Source organism: Xyrauchen texanus, chromosome 1, assembly GCF_025860055.1.
Source record: "Xyrauchen texanus isolate HMW12.3.18 chromosome 1, RBS_HiC_50CHRs, whole genome shotgun sequence".
NCBI classification, from domain to species: Eukaryota; Metazoa; Chordata; class Actinopteri; order Cypriniformes; family Catostomidae; genus Xyrauchen; species Xyrauchen texanus.
This window is the reverse complement of record NC_068276.1, coordinates 16220055-16238257: the sequence shown is the minus strand read 5'-3', so window position 1 is coordinate 16238257 and position 18203 is coordinate 16220055. Positions and strand designations below refer to the sequence as shown.

The 18203-nt window shown below is 38.4% G+C and overlaps 1 protein-coding gene across 1 annotated transcript; it reads right to left on the bottom strand.

Moving 5' to 3' along the window:
• Positions 1-6539: 6539 nt before the first annotated feature.
• LOC127646178 (endosialin-like) lies at positions 6540-12884 on the bottom strand. The gene has a single exon (XM_052129670.1). The coding sequence runs from the start codon at positions 12523-12525 to the stop codon at positions 10339-10341; it is 2187 nt and encodes a 728-aa protein (XP_051985630.1). The 5' UTR covers positions 12526-12884; the 3' UTR covers positions 6540-10338.
• Positions 12885-18203: the final 5319 nt, after the last annotated feature.

Sequence of the window (18203 nt, the reverse complement as noted above, 5' to 3'; positions counted from 1 at the left end):
TGAATTGAAAATGTGCAGAACCCCAGGGGCCAGCAGAGGAATCAGAACTCATTCAGTTGCAATGACATTTCTTCAACAGTCAACACCATCAGTATAATATTTCCATAAACCAAGATGATTTCCATCATCATCTTGCTTATAACTATTGTGTGTAGTCTGAGAAAATGGTGCCCATTTTACATACTCCCTTTCAGGAAATAAATATTATCACTAGAAATGATTTTCATAGATAGCTATCTCAAAAGCTCTATGGGGTGCATATTTGTCCTCAGTGCCGCATTTTGACACTTCTTCCAATGTGTCAACATGAAACCATCTAAAACGGAGCGCCAAAGTGGCTTGGCCAGTAATATTATTAGAATGAAGGTCAAGTGAGCTCTTGTCATGTACGTCCTTATCATTTTGTCTACAAGTGGGCCACCGCATGCAAATAAAGCTATCAGACCTGGCTACTATCCATAGAACAATTCCGCAATGCAGGCCTGGCTGAGACACCAGAGATTTGGTGGTTGGTAGGAATTGTGAAACATTCGGACAATATGACTAATAGACAAAGCCAAAAACTAGATGTCTGTTTTCAGACAGACAGATGGGTGGACAGACAGAGAGATAGACAGACAGACAGACAGACCAACATAATAAAATGGCACAAACACAAGTGGGCAACTCAGTTCCAGACAGGCATTTAGTCTGGCCATCCCAACTGTAACAGGCCCAAGGTTAAAGGGGAGTTCCCATCAACTTTCCAGCACATTGTAAATATTAGGATATTTGGTGAAACATATGATGAAACATTCTGACATTATGACTAACAGAGAAGGCTAAAAACTGGATGGACAGACAGAGACAGAACACCCCCCCCCACCCCCAGTGTCAGTACTGCAGGAGACAAGCCATTTTAATGAAATGGTGATTTTATGGCTCTCCCACATCTGGTTTCACCTAATGTTTAAGCAACCTTTAAACCACCTTTGCATTTCAGTAAAGTTTCCAAAGACTCATTTAGCACGAATTAATAAGTCAAACTGGGAACCCCCACCAAAAGGAGTGGATCCAAATACCTGCCATAAATACATAAAGGGCAGAATAATTTTTACTGATTCCTCCATTTCAGTCTCAGCGGAATTAATTAGGAGACACAATGATAATGTATCACACTTAAAGCTTGGAAATGTTCATTGAAAGGATGATTTGATATAAACTTTCTTTCCTAAGTAATATAGTTTAGTCAGCTGAAATCTATTAAAGAAGACAGGCTTTAAATGTCATTGTTCACCACTCAGTGAATCCCACCACTAAACTGCTACATTCCAGGTGTGAAAAGTCACAGATAATCACATTATATTATCTCATTCCTCATGACTGGTATAATGCACAAATACCATAGTTTACATTTAATGTGCGTTGTGCATTCATAGCTGAATGAACAATTGTCTTAAACTATTCATTAATGAAATAGATCTAATTTGACAAGAATGTTCTGGTGTCTGGTGTATTATAAGAAATAATAATGTAAGGAAAAAAAAGTAGGAAAGGCCCCAGCTTCAGGGAATCACCCACACACCTTTAACAACCTCTCAACCTAGTGAATCTGTTCAGTGGATGCTTGGATTACTACTAGTAAAGAAATTGCTTTTTGGAGATGTGTACTGTGATAAATGCCTGACAGATTGTATATAGATTGTACATCGTGCTTCATGTGGTAACATCTAAATTAACTGGTTTTATTCAAGTCCAAACAAATTATTTAACATCACTGTATGATCCTGAATATATCAGGTTACATCACCAAAACTAATTTTATGGGTTAGATCAGGTAAGATCCTTGAGGTTTCCTCAAAGTGTAAAAAAGGCAACAATGTCCAGAATGTTGGTTAAAAGAGTTTCAGTTCTTTTGTGATTTATTGAAGGAAATATATAAAAGGGTTTGAACAAAATATACTATATCATTTGTGTAATTTCTATTAATTCATAATTCATTAGAACTTAATTTTGCCCTCTTGTATGCTCCCTTTTTGATTCAACAGGAGCTATCTTAGAGAATGTATTTCTGAATTCTGTTCAAAGAAAAGCACCATGGGTTCAAACAATAGTTTATTCATATTATTTATACATTTGTCTGATCTTCTTTTCTCATCTCCTTACTTATTCATAAATATATAAATAATACATTTCCAAAAAACTGTAATCCAGAATTGGTGCATCAGAATATTCCAAAAAAGCGCAGAAGAGTTTGTCATTAAATATAATTGGACAATGCTTCAGACAAAAAGTCCCTAGGACTCACCTCAGCTACATTTATGAGGTTGTCTAGACAGGAATAGATGGAGAATAATTCAGTACAGAAAATATTAGATTACACAGATGTTACTCCACTCGTGTGCTATTAATCTGTGCTATTAATGAGTTATTAATATGTTATAAATCAGACACAGCAGTAAGCATGTCGACTAGCATGTGATCAGTTTAATGGCAAAGTAATAAATATAGATTGATAACTGAAGGCTAAGAGAAAACTGGGGATTCCTTGAGTCCCAAGAATGAGAATAGAATTGATTCAGAAGTTTAACCAAGCAACTCAATCACCATGATTAGACAATATAGAAGGGACAGTAATGAATTTAGAATGTTAAAATAATTATTTAATGTACATTATGTATATTTATGTATACCATTGATTTTTATATTATGCAAAGTGCTCAGCAAGGTCTAAGATCCATGACATGTTAGATGGAAAGTCAGACTGGCAGACAGACCAAAAGACATACAGACGTCAAGAGAAAACAAGAGCAGAGCAGCACGGAGACAGAAAAACAGTTAGTCAGTCATAAAGCTAGGGTATGATTTTTATTTTTTTGCTTGCATTTGTGGCTCACACACGGTCAAGCATTCTAGACTTTCAAAGTGTTCTCTTTTGACCATATGGATGCATTTGAAGCATGCACAGTATGGCTGCTTTGTGATGTTCTTTCGGATAGTCAACTCAACGCGCAAGTGCAGATAACAGGGCATGGACAATGGTTACAAAAAAAAGGACTGCATGTAGACATTTAAAAGCATGTCTGTTTGGTATAGCGGTGATGTTTTTGCCTCAAGTACAATGGGTTCTGGGATCAAATCCGTGTCCACCCTAATAGGACTTTTAGTTTTATTAAACCAAGATTGCATTCTGAACAATAGTGGATGTATTTCATGAGTGTGGACCCATTTTTTCACATTTTGTTGAGTGAGCAAGCTGCGGAACAGGAAAGCACATTTTTTAAGGGATAGATCACCCAAAAATACAAATTCTCATCATTTACTCACCCTCATGCCATCCCAGATGTGTATGAAATTCTTTCTTCTGCTGAACACAAATGAAGATTTTTAGAAGAATATTTCAGCTTTGTAGGTCCATACAATGCAAGTGAATGATGGCCAGAACTTTGAAGCTCCAAAAAGCACATACAAGTAGCATAAAAGATCCATAAAATCCATAAGACTCCAGTGGTGTAATCAATGTCTTCTAAAGCAATGTAATAGGTGTGGATGAGAAACAGAGCAACATTTACAATTCTGTGAAAAAGTATTTGCCCCATCCTGATTTCTTCTGTTTTTGTGTATATCTCATACTAAATTGTTTCAAAAATTAAAACAAAATCTAAAATAAAACAAAAGCAATCTGAGTAAACAAAAAAATACAGTTTTTTTAAATGATTATTTATTTCTTGAAGCAAAAAAGTTATCCAATACCAATTTTGTCTGTGTGAAAAAATATTTGCCCCCTTAAATGCTAAATCACAAATCTATGAAACTGCATTCATAATGGGGTTCAGCTGGACTAGACACACCCAGGCCAGATTACTGACAGACCAGTTCATTCAAATCAACACCTAAATAAAGAGTTTTTAGCATTATGAAGTTTGCTAAAATGTTTCACCCAGTAGCACATTATGCCAAGGTTGAAGAAAATTCCAGAAATTATGAAGAAAAAGGTGATTGAAATACATAAGTCTGGGAAGGGTTACAAAGCTATTTCAAAGGCTCTGGGACTCTAAAAAAAAAAACACAGTGAGAGCCATTATCTCCAAATGGAGAAAACCTGGCGCAGTAGTGAACCTTCCCAGAAGAGCACAGTGACGACTCATCCAGGAAGCCACAAAAAAGCCAAGGGCAACATCCAAGGAACTGCAGACCTCTCTCACATCATTAAAGGTTGCTATTCATGACTCCACAATCAGAAAGACACTGGACAAAAATGTCATCCATGGAAGAGTGGCGAGACGAAATCCACTGCTAACCCAAAAGAACATTTAGGTTGTCTGAATTTTGCCATAACACACCTTGATGATCCTCAAAGCTTTTGGGAGAATGTTCTGTGGACTAGTGAGTCAAAAGTGGAACTGTTTGAATACAGGTGTCCCGTTATATCTGGCACAAATCAAACACAGAATTCCACAAAAAGAGCATCATACCTATGGTCAAGCATGGTGCTGGTAGTGTGATGGTGTGGGTGCTTCAGGGCAAGGGTGGCATGCAGTAATTGAGAAAAACATGAATTCTGCGGTCTAACTGAAAATCCAAAAAGAGAACATCTGGTCATCAATTTGTGAGTTGAAGCTCAAGCGCAACTAGATTATGAATTAATTGCTGGTTGTGCCAACTTTTACAGCAACAACTGCAACCAAACGCTTCCGATAATTGGAGATCAGTCTCCAGTTGCAGCAAGACAATAATCAAAAGCATAAAAGTGTAAATTCACCTCTGAATGGCCCAAAAGAAGCTAAATTTATGTTTTGGAGGGGCCTAGTCAAAGTATTGACTTGAACCCGACTGAGATGCCGTGGCAGGACCTTAAACGGGCATTTCATGCTCGAAAACAATTCAGTGTGGCTGAACTAAATCAGTTCTGTAGAGAAGAGTGGGACAAAATTCCACCACCAGTTGGCACAACCAGCTATTAAGTTTAAGGGGGCAGTTAGTTTTTCACATGGGTGATACAGGTGTTGGATACATTTTTTGCTTCAATAAAAAAAAATATATATATATTTTAATATAAAAGAATGCAAATCCCCAAAAATAAAAGAAGAAGAACTCTTAGGAGAGAAGAGCACTTAGAAATGTGAAAGTGAAAGTGGAGATTTATGCGTGTCTGTGTGCATAAGAGAACCTTGCCATTGTCATTCAACTCCACTGATAACAGCCGCAACAAGAGTTCATTCTGACATTCAAAATAACAAATTCCAGCGCTGGACTAGCCAATCATTACAGCATACTCAAATGAAATGGACACTCAAGGACTGTATATGTTATACTAGATGAGCCCAGATGATAGCTATTTCAAAAAGTGGTGAGGACATATCCCACTCGCCCCTCCCATAAATAACATAAATATATGTAAATATCACTTGAACTTTTGTTTCATATTCAAAATTCTCTCTTTATCATTAAAGCTCTACGAGCCTCTAAAAGATGGTAAAGAGTTTTCCCATGGAGAAAATGTCCCGGGTATTGTAATGATGTAAATAGCATCACATGGATCTGAATGAAATAGAGGAGGTCAATGAGAGATAGGTTCTATCAACATTAACATACACAGAAATGTCAAATGTTGCTTCATACAGAAAGGTAAGCATCAATCTTCTCATAGGTTTTAAAATTTGTGAGTTGAGTCCTTTTAATACTTATTTTCACATAAATTCTCTTGAGGGCAATGTTACCTACACAAAGGTATTCACAGCTGCGAGCTGAGCTGCTAACACCCTGCAGGCATTTCAAAGAACTTGTTGATATTCTTTTTTAGCCAGTGTATCCTCAAAAGGTTTGCAGTATGCTTGTAAGTATTACATGCAATGTTATGATAGATGTGAATAATCTTGCTTTCCATTTTTACTATCACAATTGTTTCCAGCAACATGTTTTATGTACAGTTCAACATGATTCTCATACAAAGAAGCATATAATATGTATTCAGAACATTGTGATTTCTCTGACATAGTCTGTTATGACATCAAAATGTGTCCTCATATCCTCCTGTCTCATGCCAAGAGGATATGCATCTTGAAAGAAACAGCAGAAGCATACAAAAAGATATGTCTAACCATAAATTATAACCACCACCATCTCTTTTATATAACCTCTCTCCTCATTTCTTGCTACTTTTAAATGTAATATTTTGTTACAGTCTCCTGACACTGACAAAATGTGCCTTATGTGGTAATGTCTTAATTAACTGCTCTGTTTTGAGTACAGAGTTGCAATATGGCAGCATAGCAGTTTGTCCATTGAGATCAATGTTGCCATATGGCAAAGTACCATCTGAACGACAACAGAATTGCACTAATGCATTTTCACATTGGGAATATTGATAGATAGTGGCATCAATTATATTACTGCATTCATTTATTTTGCTGATGTCTGAATCAACCTGAACACACACACACACACACAAATAACAACTAATTTTTAAGGGTAAGGATCAGACAGAAATAGCTCCTTAATGTAATAATACCAGGACCAAAACATTTTTGTTAAATATTTATGAGTGATTATATACAAAATGAGTTACAGTCACAAGCAGTGGGGTCCAAAAGACAATGAAAATCTGGGATTTTCTTTTCATATAAAGCTAGAAATGAAAAACAAAAACAAATACATTTTTTATATTCTGCACAACGTCTATGCCTCAAATCAAATGTGAGCAAATTTGTGACATTGATCATGTGAACTCCTTTGTTTGAAAGGCCAGGTTTTCTTGCTTCCATTGAAGCACACAAGATGCTCTTTGGAACCTTCTTAAATTATGTTTAGATAACATGGATCATCTGTCCATGTCAGCTCAAATAAATACTATCATTAAAGCAAAAGTTTAGACATACAGTGCCAAAAGGTAACACTATTTCTTTTTCATTTATTTTGTCTCCCCTTTTCACCCCAATTTGGAATGCCCAATTCCCAATGCCTCAAAGTCATGGTGGCATAGTGACTAGCCTTAATCTGGGTGGCGGAGGACGAATCTCAGCTGCCTTCGCATCAGAGACCATATAGGGCGGCTGTGGCTCAGTTGGCAGAGCGGGTCGGACATTAATTGCAGGATTGGTGGTTTGAATCCAGGCCCACATGACTCCACATGCCAAAGTGTCCTTGGGCAAGACACTGAACCCCAAGTTGCTCCCAGTGGCAGGCTAGTGCCTTGCATGGCAGCTCTACTGCCATTGGTGTATGAATGTGTGTATGAATGGGTGAATGTGTCACAGTGTAAAGCGCTTTGAATACCGTTAAGGTTAAAAAGGTGCTATATAAGTGCAGACTATTTACCATCAATCTGTACATCTTATCACGTGGCTTGTTGAGCGCATTACCTGGACACATAGCATGTGTGGAAGCCTCACGATATTCTCCGCGGCATCCACACACAACCCACCACCGAGAGCAAACCACATTATAGGGACCATGAGGAGCACACAATGTGACTCTACCCTCCCTAGCAACCAGGTCAATTTGGATGCTTAGGAGACCTGGCTGGAGAGACAGGTAACACTATAGATTTTAAGGTTGACTGATGATAAGGTTGACAGATCAAAGAGGTCTGTCTGGGAAAACACAGTGCTCTGAACATCTGCACAGGGGCTTGTGGAAACAGATAGATCATGAATGACATGGAATTTATCTTCACATTGTCAGAAAAAGCCTCCAGAATTGTTATCTTTAATCATTCTGTCCCACAAACACAAGATACAAGGCATGCATCTTCTTAGTGGTGTAAGAACACAGAACAGAAACCAGGGAAAGATTTTGGGATTGAGGTGCTGGTCGACTTTCCTGAAAACAAAAAGGCTTTGTAAAAAGACATCTCTCACTAGAGTGACTTGGAAAGAGAAAATTAAGCTAATATTAGATCAAAGAACTACTCAAAGGGCATTTCATGATCTTGCCAGCAATCCAAGCACTTTAGATATAGGGCATCACTATATTTCATCAAATGAAGGGATATTTAGCTTAAAAGGAAAATAGTAAGAGCATGCAATGTTTCAGAAATCTTACAATTGGCTGATGGTGTTTTGGGGAATGGCAGATATCTAGCTCCGCTTTAACGGCACATAAATTTGATAGAAAATGTACACTTGAGACCATATTACGACCATATTATGATTGCTTGTTATGGATGTTGTCTGCATGAAATCCTGACAACAGTCTACAGAGCATTTCTAAGACTATAGGAAGTGATGGATAGTGCATACATTCTAATGAACTTAGTTGTCACTTTATTAGGCATGCCTGCTTGTAGATGTGCAATAGCTAAATAGAAAACCATTTGCCTCAACTCAAAATGTGAAGCATGCCAACATGGTCAAAAGCTATATTTGTTGCAGTTGTGTAGACAAAATTATGAGGATTAAGTTAAGTCATTTTTATTCATTTGTATAGCGTTTTTCATAACACACATTGTTTCTAAGTAGTTATCATAGAGTCATTATTGTGTAGTTTGATTAAATATGATTGTAAATTATGTATAAAAATAAATAATGATATAATTAATTAATAATTGTATTTAGAACCCCAGTAAGCAAGCTGAAGGCGATTGTGGCTAATACCCCGTTTATATTTTCTTTTGACCTATGATTTGTTGAACCATGTTTCATAAATTATTTATTTTTTTACATATAAAAATATTGAAATGTAATACAACGGGAATAAAATGTAATCTGGAAATCTTTGTTATATCTGTGTGAGTTTGCGCAGCTTCAGAAAAAAAAATATGCATTGCATTCTGTCCATCCCAAATCACTAAATTATGCGGAACACATTTGCTAATATTCCATTTCAGCCAGGAATGGAATGTCAGACAGAAATCAGGTCCCTTAAATGACTCAAATCACCCTCCATAGGTTTTTAAGCATTTAAGTTTACAGTTAAAATACTAGTGCTTTAAGTTTTAGATTCAAGGTTGTGACATTTACATTTAAAATAATAACAATAATTGTTACATTTAAATACGTTATGAAAAATGCTTTTATTTTTACATTGTATGAAATAAACAAGAGATGTTCAGTTATATATGAATAAAACCAAACTTTATTGTATTGTTTAGACCGTTTTATTCAGTGTACAAAAGGAAGTGGATAAGTTGGCTTACTTATCTTTCTTAACCAGAACAACTGTGGAGCTGCAAAAGGTAATTTCACTGTGAAAACCTTGTCTTTTTAAGATTTATTAGCAGTATTTTATTTCTGGTTCAAAAGTGCTGGCACATCTGTCCTGCCTCTTTTCCTCAAATTCATCCAATGGGATTGAAGCACTGTTTTTGCACTGTGCGGAAAGTTACCAAAACTGGCATGTGCGTGATCATACAAGATAGAGTCTTGCAGGGGCAATGTGAAACCCACAATGACATCCCTTCCTGTGCACAATCCCTCATGAACAAGTGGATGTTTTAAGCATAAACCAGGCTTTAAACAACAAATATTTAAATTTGCATAAGATATAACATCAAACACAAAGTGCATGTCCTGAACAATAAAGACATTAACCTTTCATCCTTATTATTCAACACTAATGAACAATTAAAAAAATGATAATAATCAAGAAGTAGTTAAAGGTGGAACTTTGGTGGAAGTTTTATCTTTATGAGGAAACAAAACTGCTTAGCATGTAAGCCTCTAAAAGCCTGGCTTTAGAGCTTTCAATTCATTGTCATAAAACAGATGATACTTTTTGTGTCAATGTATATTGACTCATCATTTTACAAGGTTTGTATGGCACAAATTGGTGGCATCAACGGTTTACACACATGATTACTGTGGGTTAAAGCATTTGTCTTGGTCTGGACCAGACAGATAACACAACATGGAATAAAATTCTTAACATTGTCAAAATGGAAACAGAAATTATGGCTACTTACATAACAAATCTCTTAATATATGACTCTCCAGTATGGCAAAAACTCAATTATCCATATGGAATGTTTCTTCAAATTAAATAAATATGACCTGAATTACTCAACCAGGCTAAGTATCCTCCTCCATTATGCTCTCTCATTTGCCACAATGTGACTGTTGAGCAACTGTAACTAAAAGATCAGTGTGAGCAACAGTAGAACAATTGTATTGCCTCTTGGGAGAGCAGAGAATGATGCTCAGTGGTTTTAGAGTCATTCCTCTTTGTCCCCCACCTCCATTTTCTACTTAGCATATAGTCTAGATTAACATCCACAAAAAATGATGGATGAAAAACTGTATCTTGGGAATGGTGGGGTGCTACCCACAATCCATCTAATTGCTCCTGGAATTCCAGAAACTGTGATGTCTTAAAACAACCATTATTTACATTTTCACACTGTCCAGTCACAGTCCTAGTTGCTTAAACATGGGACTTAGTACCGCTACCAGAGATTTCAGCAGCCGCTTTATCGCCAGCACCAGCTATCCAGTGGTAACAATCACTGGTGTTCTTGTTCTGTGGTTTAACTGTGGAGCGGGTACAATATACAATGCCCAGTACCACCATCACAACAATGAAGATGCAAAGTGGCACTAGCAATCCAACTAGTAACCAGATGCTTGCTTGGCCCTGCTTCGTTTTGTTGCCATCATTATAGCTGTCCTCCTCTGTTCCTTGTGAATGCATCGGGAACAGGGTGGATGTTTGCTGATCAGGCCAAATGGTGGTTGATTCAGTGTTATCATTTTCACTATCTTCATGGTCTTGCTCATAAGAGTCATATTCTCTATGAAAGTTGAAAGGGTTCTTTGCTGTTTCCGCTGTCTCAGATGGTTTTTGGGTTGAGCTGAACCAGAGCCAATTCCAAGCTCCGCCTGCTGCTGTGGAGGAGGGGAGGACTGTGGGAACTGTGCTGCTCTCATCCTCATAATAGTCTGGTGTGGGTATAGTGGTGGGAGGAAAATAGGCATTGGCCACTAGGTCTTCTGGACGAAAGTCACCTGTAACAACATGATTGATCTCAGGGGAGCTTTCAGTTGGTGTTGTCATTTCAGGTTCCTCCTCAGTTGTACTAGCTAGCCAAAGCAGCTCTGTTGGAATTGTCTTCACATTAGGTGGCTCTGTCTGCCAGTACATAGATTCTCTCCATTCAGACTCAGGTGCAGATTTCAACGTGTATAAAGTATTCTGTGGATCCCATATAGGGTTGCGAGGACTCCTTGGGTCAGAGACAGTTGCTGTGGTAGTCTCTAGGTTCTCCTCGATGGGGCTACAAGAAAATTGGTCAGGCTGAAGATTATAACCTTCCTCACAGTAGCACTCAAAGCCTCCTTCATAATTAATACACATTTGTTCACAAGTTCCTTCAATTTGGCATTCATCGACATCATGACAGTGACTCTGATCCTCTTGCAATGGGGAAAAACCAAGATGGCAGTGACAAATATGGGAGCCCAATGTGTTTTCACACTCGTGTTCACACGGGTTGTCTGCACACTCATCCACATCTTCACATGCACCCTCCTCATCTGGTTGGAAACCATCTCGGCAGAGACACTCAAAGCTTCCTAGTGCATTTAAACAGATTTGCTCACATGGGCTCTGTAGGCATTCATTGATATCTAGACAGGCTTGTTCATCAGGTGCCAGCATGTAGCCATCAGGACAAGCACAGCGGAAGCCATCCATCACTGGCAGGCACTCAAACTCACACTGAGCCTCAATGCAAGGGTCAGAGGGAAAGCAGCTTACCCCATCCTGAGCCAGGAGAAAGCCCTCATTACAATGACAGGAGTAGTGTCCCTCATCTTCAACGCAGAATTGATGGCAACCTCCATTGTCGTTATCACACCAGCTTGCCTTAGGTGCATCAGAGCAAAAAGGAGGATCCCTGTTCCAACCTATAGTTCCGTCATCTTTTTGTGTGCAGAGTACTGACTGGTCATCCTTAATGGGACATGGTACAGTTGCAACTGTTCCAAATGGAACATGTTTTAAGAGGGTACTCAGCAGGTTAAAAGGGGTACTATACAGTGTATTACCACCTCCTTCACTAGTAATAGCAGCACACATCCCCCGGAAGGTGTACCTGCACAGGTAGCCATCCATTGAAATGGAACAAGGTCCATCCTTCCATTTCAGATTATCCCCTTGCTCATGGGGTGTGGTGCTGTAAGCCATTACCACACAACGTGGTGATGCGCAGGTCTTTGAAGAGTCCTCTTGCAGCCAGTTAGTGTACTGAGTGTCCTGATCTCCAGTGATCCACGAAAAGCCACGCAGGGGCCGTGAAGGGGCACATTGTCGAGGCTGCCTTTGAAGGCCAATCCAGACTTGTACTTTGCCTCTATGGTGTGACCTCAGTTCAACATTAGAAAAAAGCTCATTCACCATTTCTGCTTCTTTCAGCTGCCTGATGGTGACTAAGTTGCCTCCCTGTTCTTTGCAGCTCCGCCAGGCATTTAGGAAGATCTTGCGCTGGAAGTAAAGCACATAGCACCCTTCCTCGTTGCAGAGTGCATCTTGTTCTCTCAATTCCTGAGTCCACACCCCATAGAGGCACATTAATGAAGACAGTACAACAACAAAAATAACCTGGCAGCCCATACCTCTTACAGCTCAGCTCACTGACTTTACTTTTTACTGTTCCTTCTTTTGGTGGCTTTAAATACAACAGAAAACTCTACGGCATCTAATGAGTTAGATGTCCCCCTTTCCCTCTACATCTACATGTATAAAACCTTTCATTTCTCTCTTTTCTTCTCTCTCTCTCTCTCTCTCTCTCTCTCTCCCCCTCCTTTCTCTGTCCAGTCCAGTGGAGATCTGTGCCTAAGCTGAAAACTTGCAATCGCTTACTTGACTTTCCAGTGAGAGAGAGAGAGAGAGAGATAGATAGAGAGAGAGAGGTTGAGAGAGGGTGAGAGAGATGGAAGGAGGATAGGAGAGAGTGAATGGGGTGTGTGCTGCAGTCTCTGTGCCTCTTCACCAGAAAGTAACGTATGTTTCTCATAAGAGTGTGTGTGGAAATGGTTTGGGAATCTGCCCTTACCCCCACCACACCGTCATCCGCAACCCTGTGCAACTTTCCACCCCCACCAAACTCTAAATACAGCCTAAGTTATAACAAACTGTAATGCTTTTATTTTTTCCCATGTAAAAAAAGTAAACATGACAGAAAAATTAAACAAAGGCTGTCTACTGAAGCAATCCCTCTCACATTTGTCAGCACCTTCTTATTCCTTCTTCTCTCTGATTTCTTCCCTTTTTTACATGATTTACTGATGTCTATATTTCCTTGAGTCTTTTGTTGCTTACAATGCATTTGATTAACTGCTGCACTGGATCACTGGAGGCTAGCCTTTGCACGATATGTTTTTATTGTTCGTGGTTGAAAGTGGTTAAAAACCCTTAAAAATTTATGTTTTTGTTTGGGTAGTGAATGTCAGAGTGGTGCTTATGGAAACCCAAATTTAAATATGGCCTGCTTCATGTTCCCAACTTGATCCCCACCATTTTTTTTCTCCACTTTACTGTCTCTCCTAAAAGTGTCCCGAAAAATTAAAGGCAAAAAGTCCATGAACAAATATTAAATAAATAAATGTAACTTTATTAATAAAAAACGTAAATTTCCAAATTCGGGCACAGGAATGAAAATGGGTGATATGTTAAGTAAACAGAGAGGGGGAAACAGTGAGATAGGGTCTCACTCTGTATATGGTCATTACAGGGATAACTTTCTCTGGGTGGCGTCCTGAGGAGGAAATGGCTGGATTTCCAAAAGCTCATACAAAATTCACTCTGTGAACAGAACCCATATGAAGCACATGTCTAAGAGAGTGCTTTTAAGTTTCTTTCTTGTACTTGTGTTTTTTTTGTGTGTCAGCCAATTCATAAAACTTGACACAACCTTGAATCAAGCAATTTGTCTCCCATTAAAATGGCTGTTAAAAGCAAAGATTTCACATCATAACTTTTTGGAGAGGTGATTAGAGGTGAAATGGTCTGTAATGGGAATTTCTTCGTGGTCAGAAATCTGTGCGGTTGGCTTTATAACAAATATACACTTTCAATGTCAAACTCACAATTAAACAATGACTGAGAATGTTTGTGCCAATTCTAATAGTGTCTAGACAAATCTACTCATGGTATATGCTGCAATGAATGCAAGAACATATTTATCATTATCATGAAAACACTCGATCCATAGCTAGTACCTGCCTGATAAGTCAAACAAAATTAAACATTAAACATTTTTCCAAAGGAATTTTGAAGAAACACATGAACAAGGTCAGTACGTAAAAACATAACTGAAAACTCTATTGCGATTTCTGAGCAATAAAAGAGCAACTTTAATTTTCTGAGCAAAGTTTTGAGTAGAGTTAAAATCACTCAATGTAAACCAAGTATGAGATCACTCAAACCCTCTAGCACCACAAACTGCCCAAATTTGCAGTCACGTTTATGTTAATAACTTTTGAACCGTGAGTCCCACAAATTAATTTTATTCCCTCTGACTCCTTGGCTCAAGACCATTAGAATGTCGTAATTTTCCGTCATGGAAATGTTTTCACCGTTTATAATTTTCTTAAAAAACAACTATTTCAAACTCGTCCTAGGCTGTTTGTCTGATTTGCATGAAATTTGGCCTGCATCATCTATAGCAGGGGTGCCCACACTTTTTTTGTGTGATGATCTACTTTTAAATGGCCAACTCAATAAGATCTACCAACTAAAAAAAACACAGTTTCATTTAAAATAAGAAAATGCTTGTTGGGACTACTGCATGTATCCCTACATGGAATTCATCTTCTAATTAATAAAAAAATATATAATAATGTTCAATGTTGATATCATTCAGTTTTAAAACTAAACCCAAATCACCTACAGCACAATAGATTACAATAGCCAGGGCATTTACCTTATTCTGATGACCTGCACTGAATGGAATCAGACAGTTTTGCCTAATCCAGGCAGTAGCATCGCAACTTCGCACTCTGTTCTCAGAAGTCCTTGGAAGGCACGTATGCTCAAACCTAGTTGTCATGGCAACTGAATAAACAAAACCTCGCCTGGTCAATGTTTACTTGTCAAGTGCAAGTCAGACAGAAACTAAAAGAAGGAAAGATGTTATATTTATCTGTATTAAAATTTAACGAAAGTACATTTAAATTTTGTGCGATCTACCAGCATTGCCTTTGCGATCGACTGGTAGATCGCGATCGACGTATTGGGCACCCCTGATCTAGAGGCACTCACGACAAAAAGTTAATCACAGAATTTTAATAAACCATACCGTTTTGATTGGCGCTTCAACGAATTCGATGAAGAATGCGCAAAGTTAACAAAACAATTGGGACAAAACAAGTCATCACAATTACCTGCAGCGTTTTGGCACACTGCCCCCTACTGGTCATGAGATATGAAAAAAGCACACTTTTGCTTCTGAATATTTTGTCATAAAATGATCAAATTGGTGTCATTAGATTCAGTTGGGTATAGTGAGTCCAAAGATAAGATAAATTCCTATGTCAGCCATTTTTGATATCGGGCATTTTGAATTTAGTCATAAAATGCTGTATTTTACGAACATCTTGGCGTATCTTCACGAAACTCGGTATGTGTATTTGGCACCATGCTCTGAAGTTTCGGGACAGTGCCACCTTGTGGTCAAAATTATTCGATGAAGAATGCGCAAAATTGACAAAACAATTGGGATAACACAAGTCATCACAATTAGGCCCTGAGGTTACCTGCAGCATTTTGGTGCACTGCCACCTACTGGTCAGGAGCAAAATAGCTATTTTGGCTTATATCTCTTGAACACTTTCTTGCAAGATAACCATCATGCCCAGATAGTACCTCAGAACAGTGCCACATACTTGGACAGAAATTCTAAGAACTAGCTATTTTATTATTATTTTCTTTTAAATAAATGTTTTTTTTATGATTGAAAGTTAACTTTTTCTAACTCCTCATACACTGTTCATCAGACTCTAAACAAAAACATGTTACAAAGCTTCTTTTGCTGCTCATGGTGCAGATAATTGGTTAAGTAATGGTTTCGCTGCTTGCAGCTATATTTTTTCTTGGAAATGTCCACACACAGCCTGTAAATTTAACATTCTCTCTTCCTTCCTCAAGATCCCTCATTTATAATTATTCTCAAGTATCTAAATGTTCCATGTCATCCCTCATATCAGGCGGAAATGAGCACGCGTGATATGAGCGCGAAACGATCATCTGTGTATTGCTTTCGGGTTCTTGATTAACGTATAACGTGCAAGTAAGAGCAGCTGGTGGACTTTCTGGTAAGATGGTGACCCCCTAGGGAGCAGTGTTGCCAACTAATTTTCAGTGGAAGTTGCTAAAGGCAGGTCAATTTGTTGCTAAAAGTTGCTAAATGACGTTGTGACGTCATTGCGCTATGACGTCATTACGTAATCCCAACGCAAAACTACGCCATTATGGAATACGTAGATATTATTTGAAATACACACACACAGCATTTGTAAAAGTAATTCAAACAACACTTTTTCAAATAATGGTGGCATACACTGCTTTGTATGCCTCTCGCCGTTCTGGGGAAATAGAAAACCAGTTGTAGGTTTCCCTGATTAAGTATTTAACACATCTAGGGATGGTTTCTTTGGATGCTGCACTGACAGCCAATTGTAAAGAATGGCACACACAGCGGATGAGTACCAAATTGGGCAAAGCACATTCTTCCTTTAAAATCAATGCCATTGTGCACCCCAGTCATCACAGACGCATTATCAGTGCCAATACCCTGAAGATTGTCCTTTTTAAGGCTACACTTTTCAAGAAACTCAACTATTGCCTTTGCTATTGATCTGGCATCGCCGCCTCCAATTCAACCAGCCCAAGAAATGTGGACAAACTTGTTCTTTTTTTAGCACTAAAATACGGAATCAGCACAGCCAGGTATTTTGAGACACTGACATCAGTGTCAAAAGGAGACTGAACCTCTCATCCCCCACATCTGATGTTATCCTTTTCAGAAAATAAGGAGCCAATACTCCCTTAATCATTTCTGTGCACTTGGTGCGGTGCATTTGGAAGTTTGTTGCTGCAACAGAATCTGAAAAGGCAGCTTTGCAAGCCATACCTAAATGGTCGCATGCTAACAGTGAACAGTGTTCTGCAATGAACATTGCCATAGTAGCTTCTGCACTTTTGGAGTTATCCACTTTCTTAACTAGCTGCGGTAATGTAGACTGCTTTGCGGGGTTATATGGTTTTGATTTATATGCTTTGCTGTAGCACAATGTTTTTTGATGTCATAAATTTTTGCAAGCTGCCTGCCCGCGCAGCCTCTGTGTCCTGGCTATATAGACCTTATGTAGCCCCGCCCCTGCGCTCGTTGTCTTTTGTCTTCCTGTTTTCACATTTCCACAGTGATCTTAAAGGGTAACTAAACCCTAAAACAACGTTTTTTAGTTAATGATCTGTAAGACTGGGGCTTTATTAATGCTGTTCATTTATTCAAGTAATTTTGTTGACATACATTTTTTTACATTTGGGTATAAAGTGTTTTAATTCTACAATATATGGTGTAAAACGTCTGAGTGCTGCCCTGTTCAGGTTGAACGGTGGCTACTGCAGTTTAATTTTCCTATTGGAAGTTGTGGTGCCCTTGCCCTGACGTAAGCAGGTACCAGCTCACCACGCCCTTGCCGTGTGTTGTTTGGATTAGAGTCACTTTCCAAAAGTTGCTAAAAGTTGCCAAATCTTTTTAAAAAATTGCTAAATTTGTTGCTAGGTGCTTTTTGAAAAAAAGTTGCTAGGGTAGTCTGAAAAGTTGCTAAATCTAGCAACAAAATTGCTAAGTTGGCAACACTGCTAGGGAGTTGCTGCCCTACGCAGATGTAGTATGGGTAGTATGTGTGTAGGGAGCGGCGGCGTTACTGATAACAGAATATTGCACCAGATTAAAAAAAAACTGCAATTTGCAAAACTGCAGCATCCCATAAATTTAAATATATGTAAAAAAGAAGGATGCTATTTCACATGTGCATTTAAAGTATAACTTTTTAATGTATATAAACAAAGTGCATATAAAAGAAACAATTCAAAACTAATACAATCTGAACAACATAATAAGTTGGCTCCGCCCTCCCTCTTGCGTCTTTGGTTCATTGGTTGACTCTGCGTGTCTGATTGACAGGAACAACAGGTAAGGCTGTTAGTCTGAGCAGACAGTCACAATGAATGTGTGTGTGCGCTTGAGCATTTAGTCCTATATTATTTTATTCATTTTTTCGTTT

Excerpts from the sequence above, each read along its gene's own strand:
- LOC127646178 (XM_052129670.1), bottom strand. The coding sequence starts at position 12,525 with ATGGGCTGCCAGGTTATTTTTGTTGTTGTACTGTCTTCATTAATGTGC.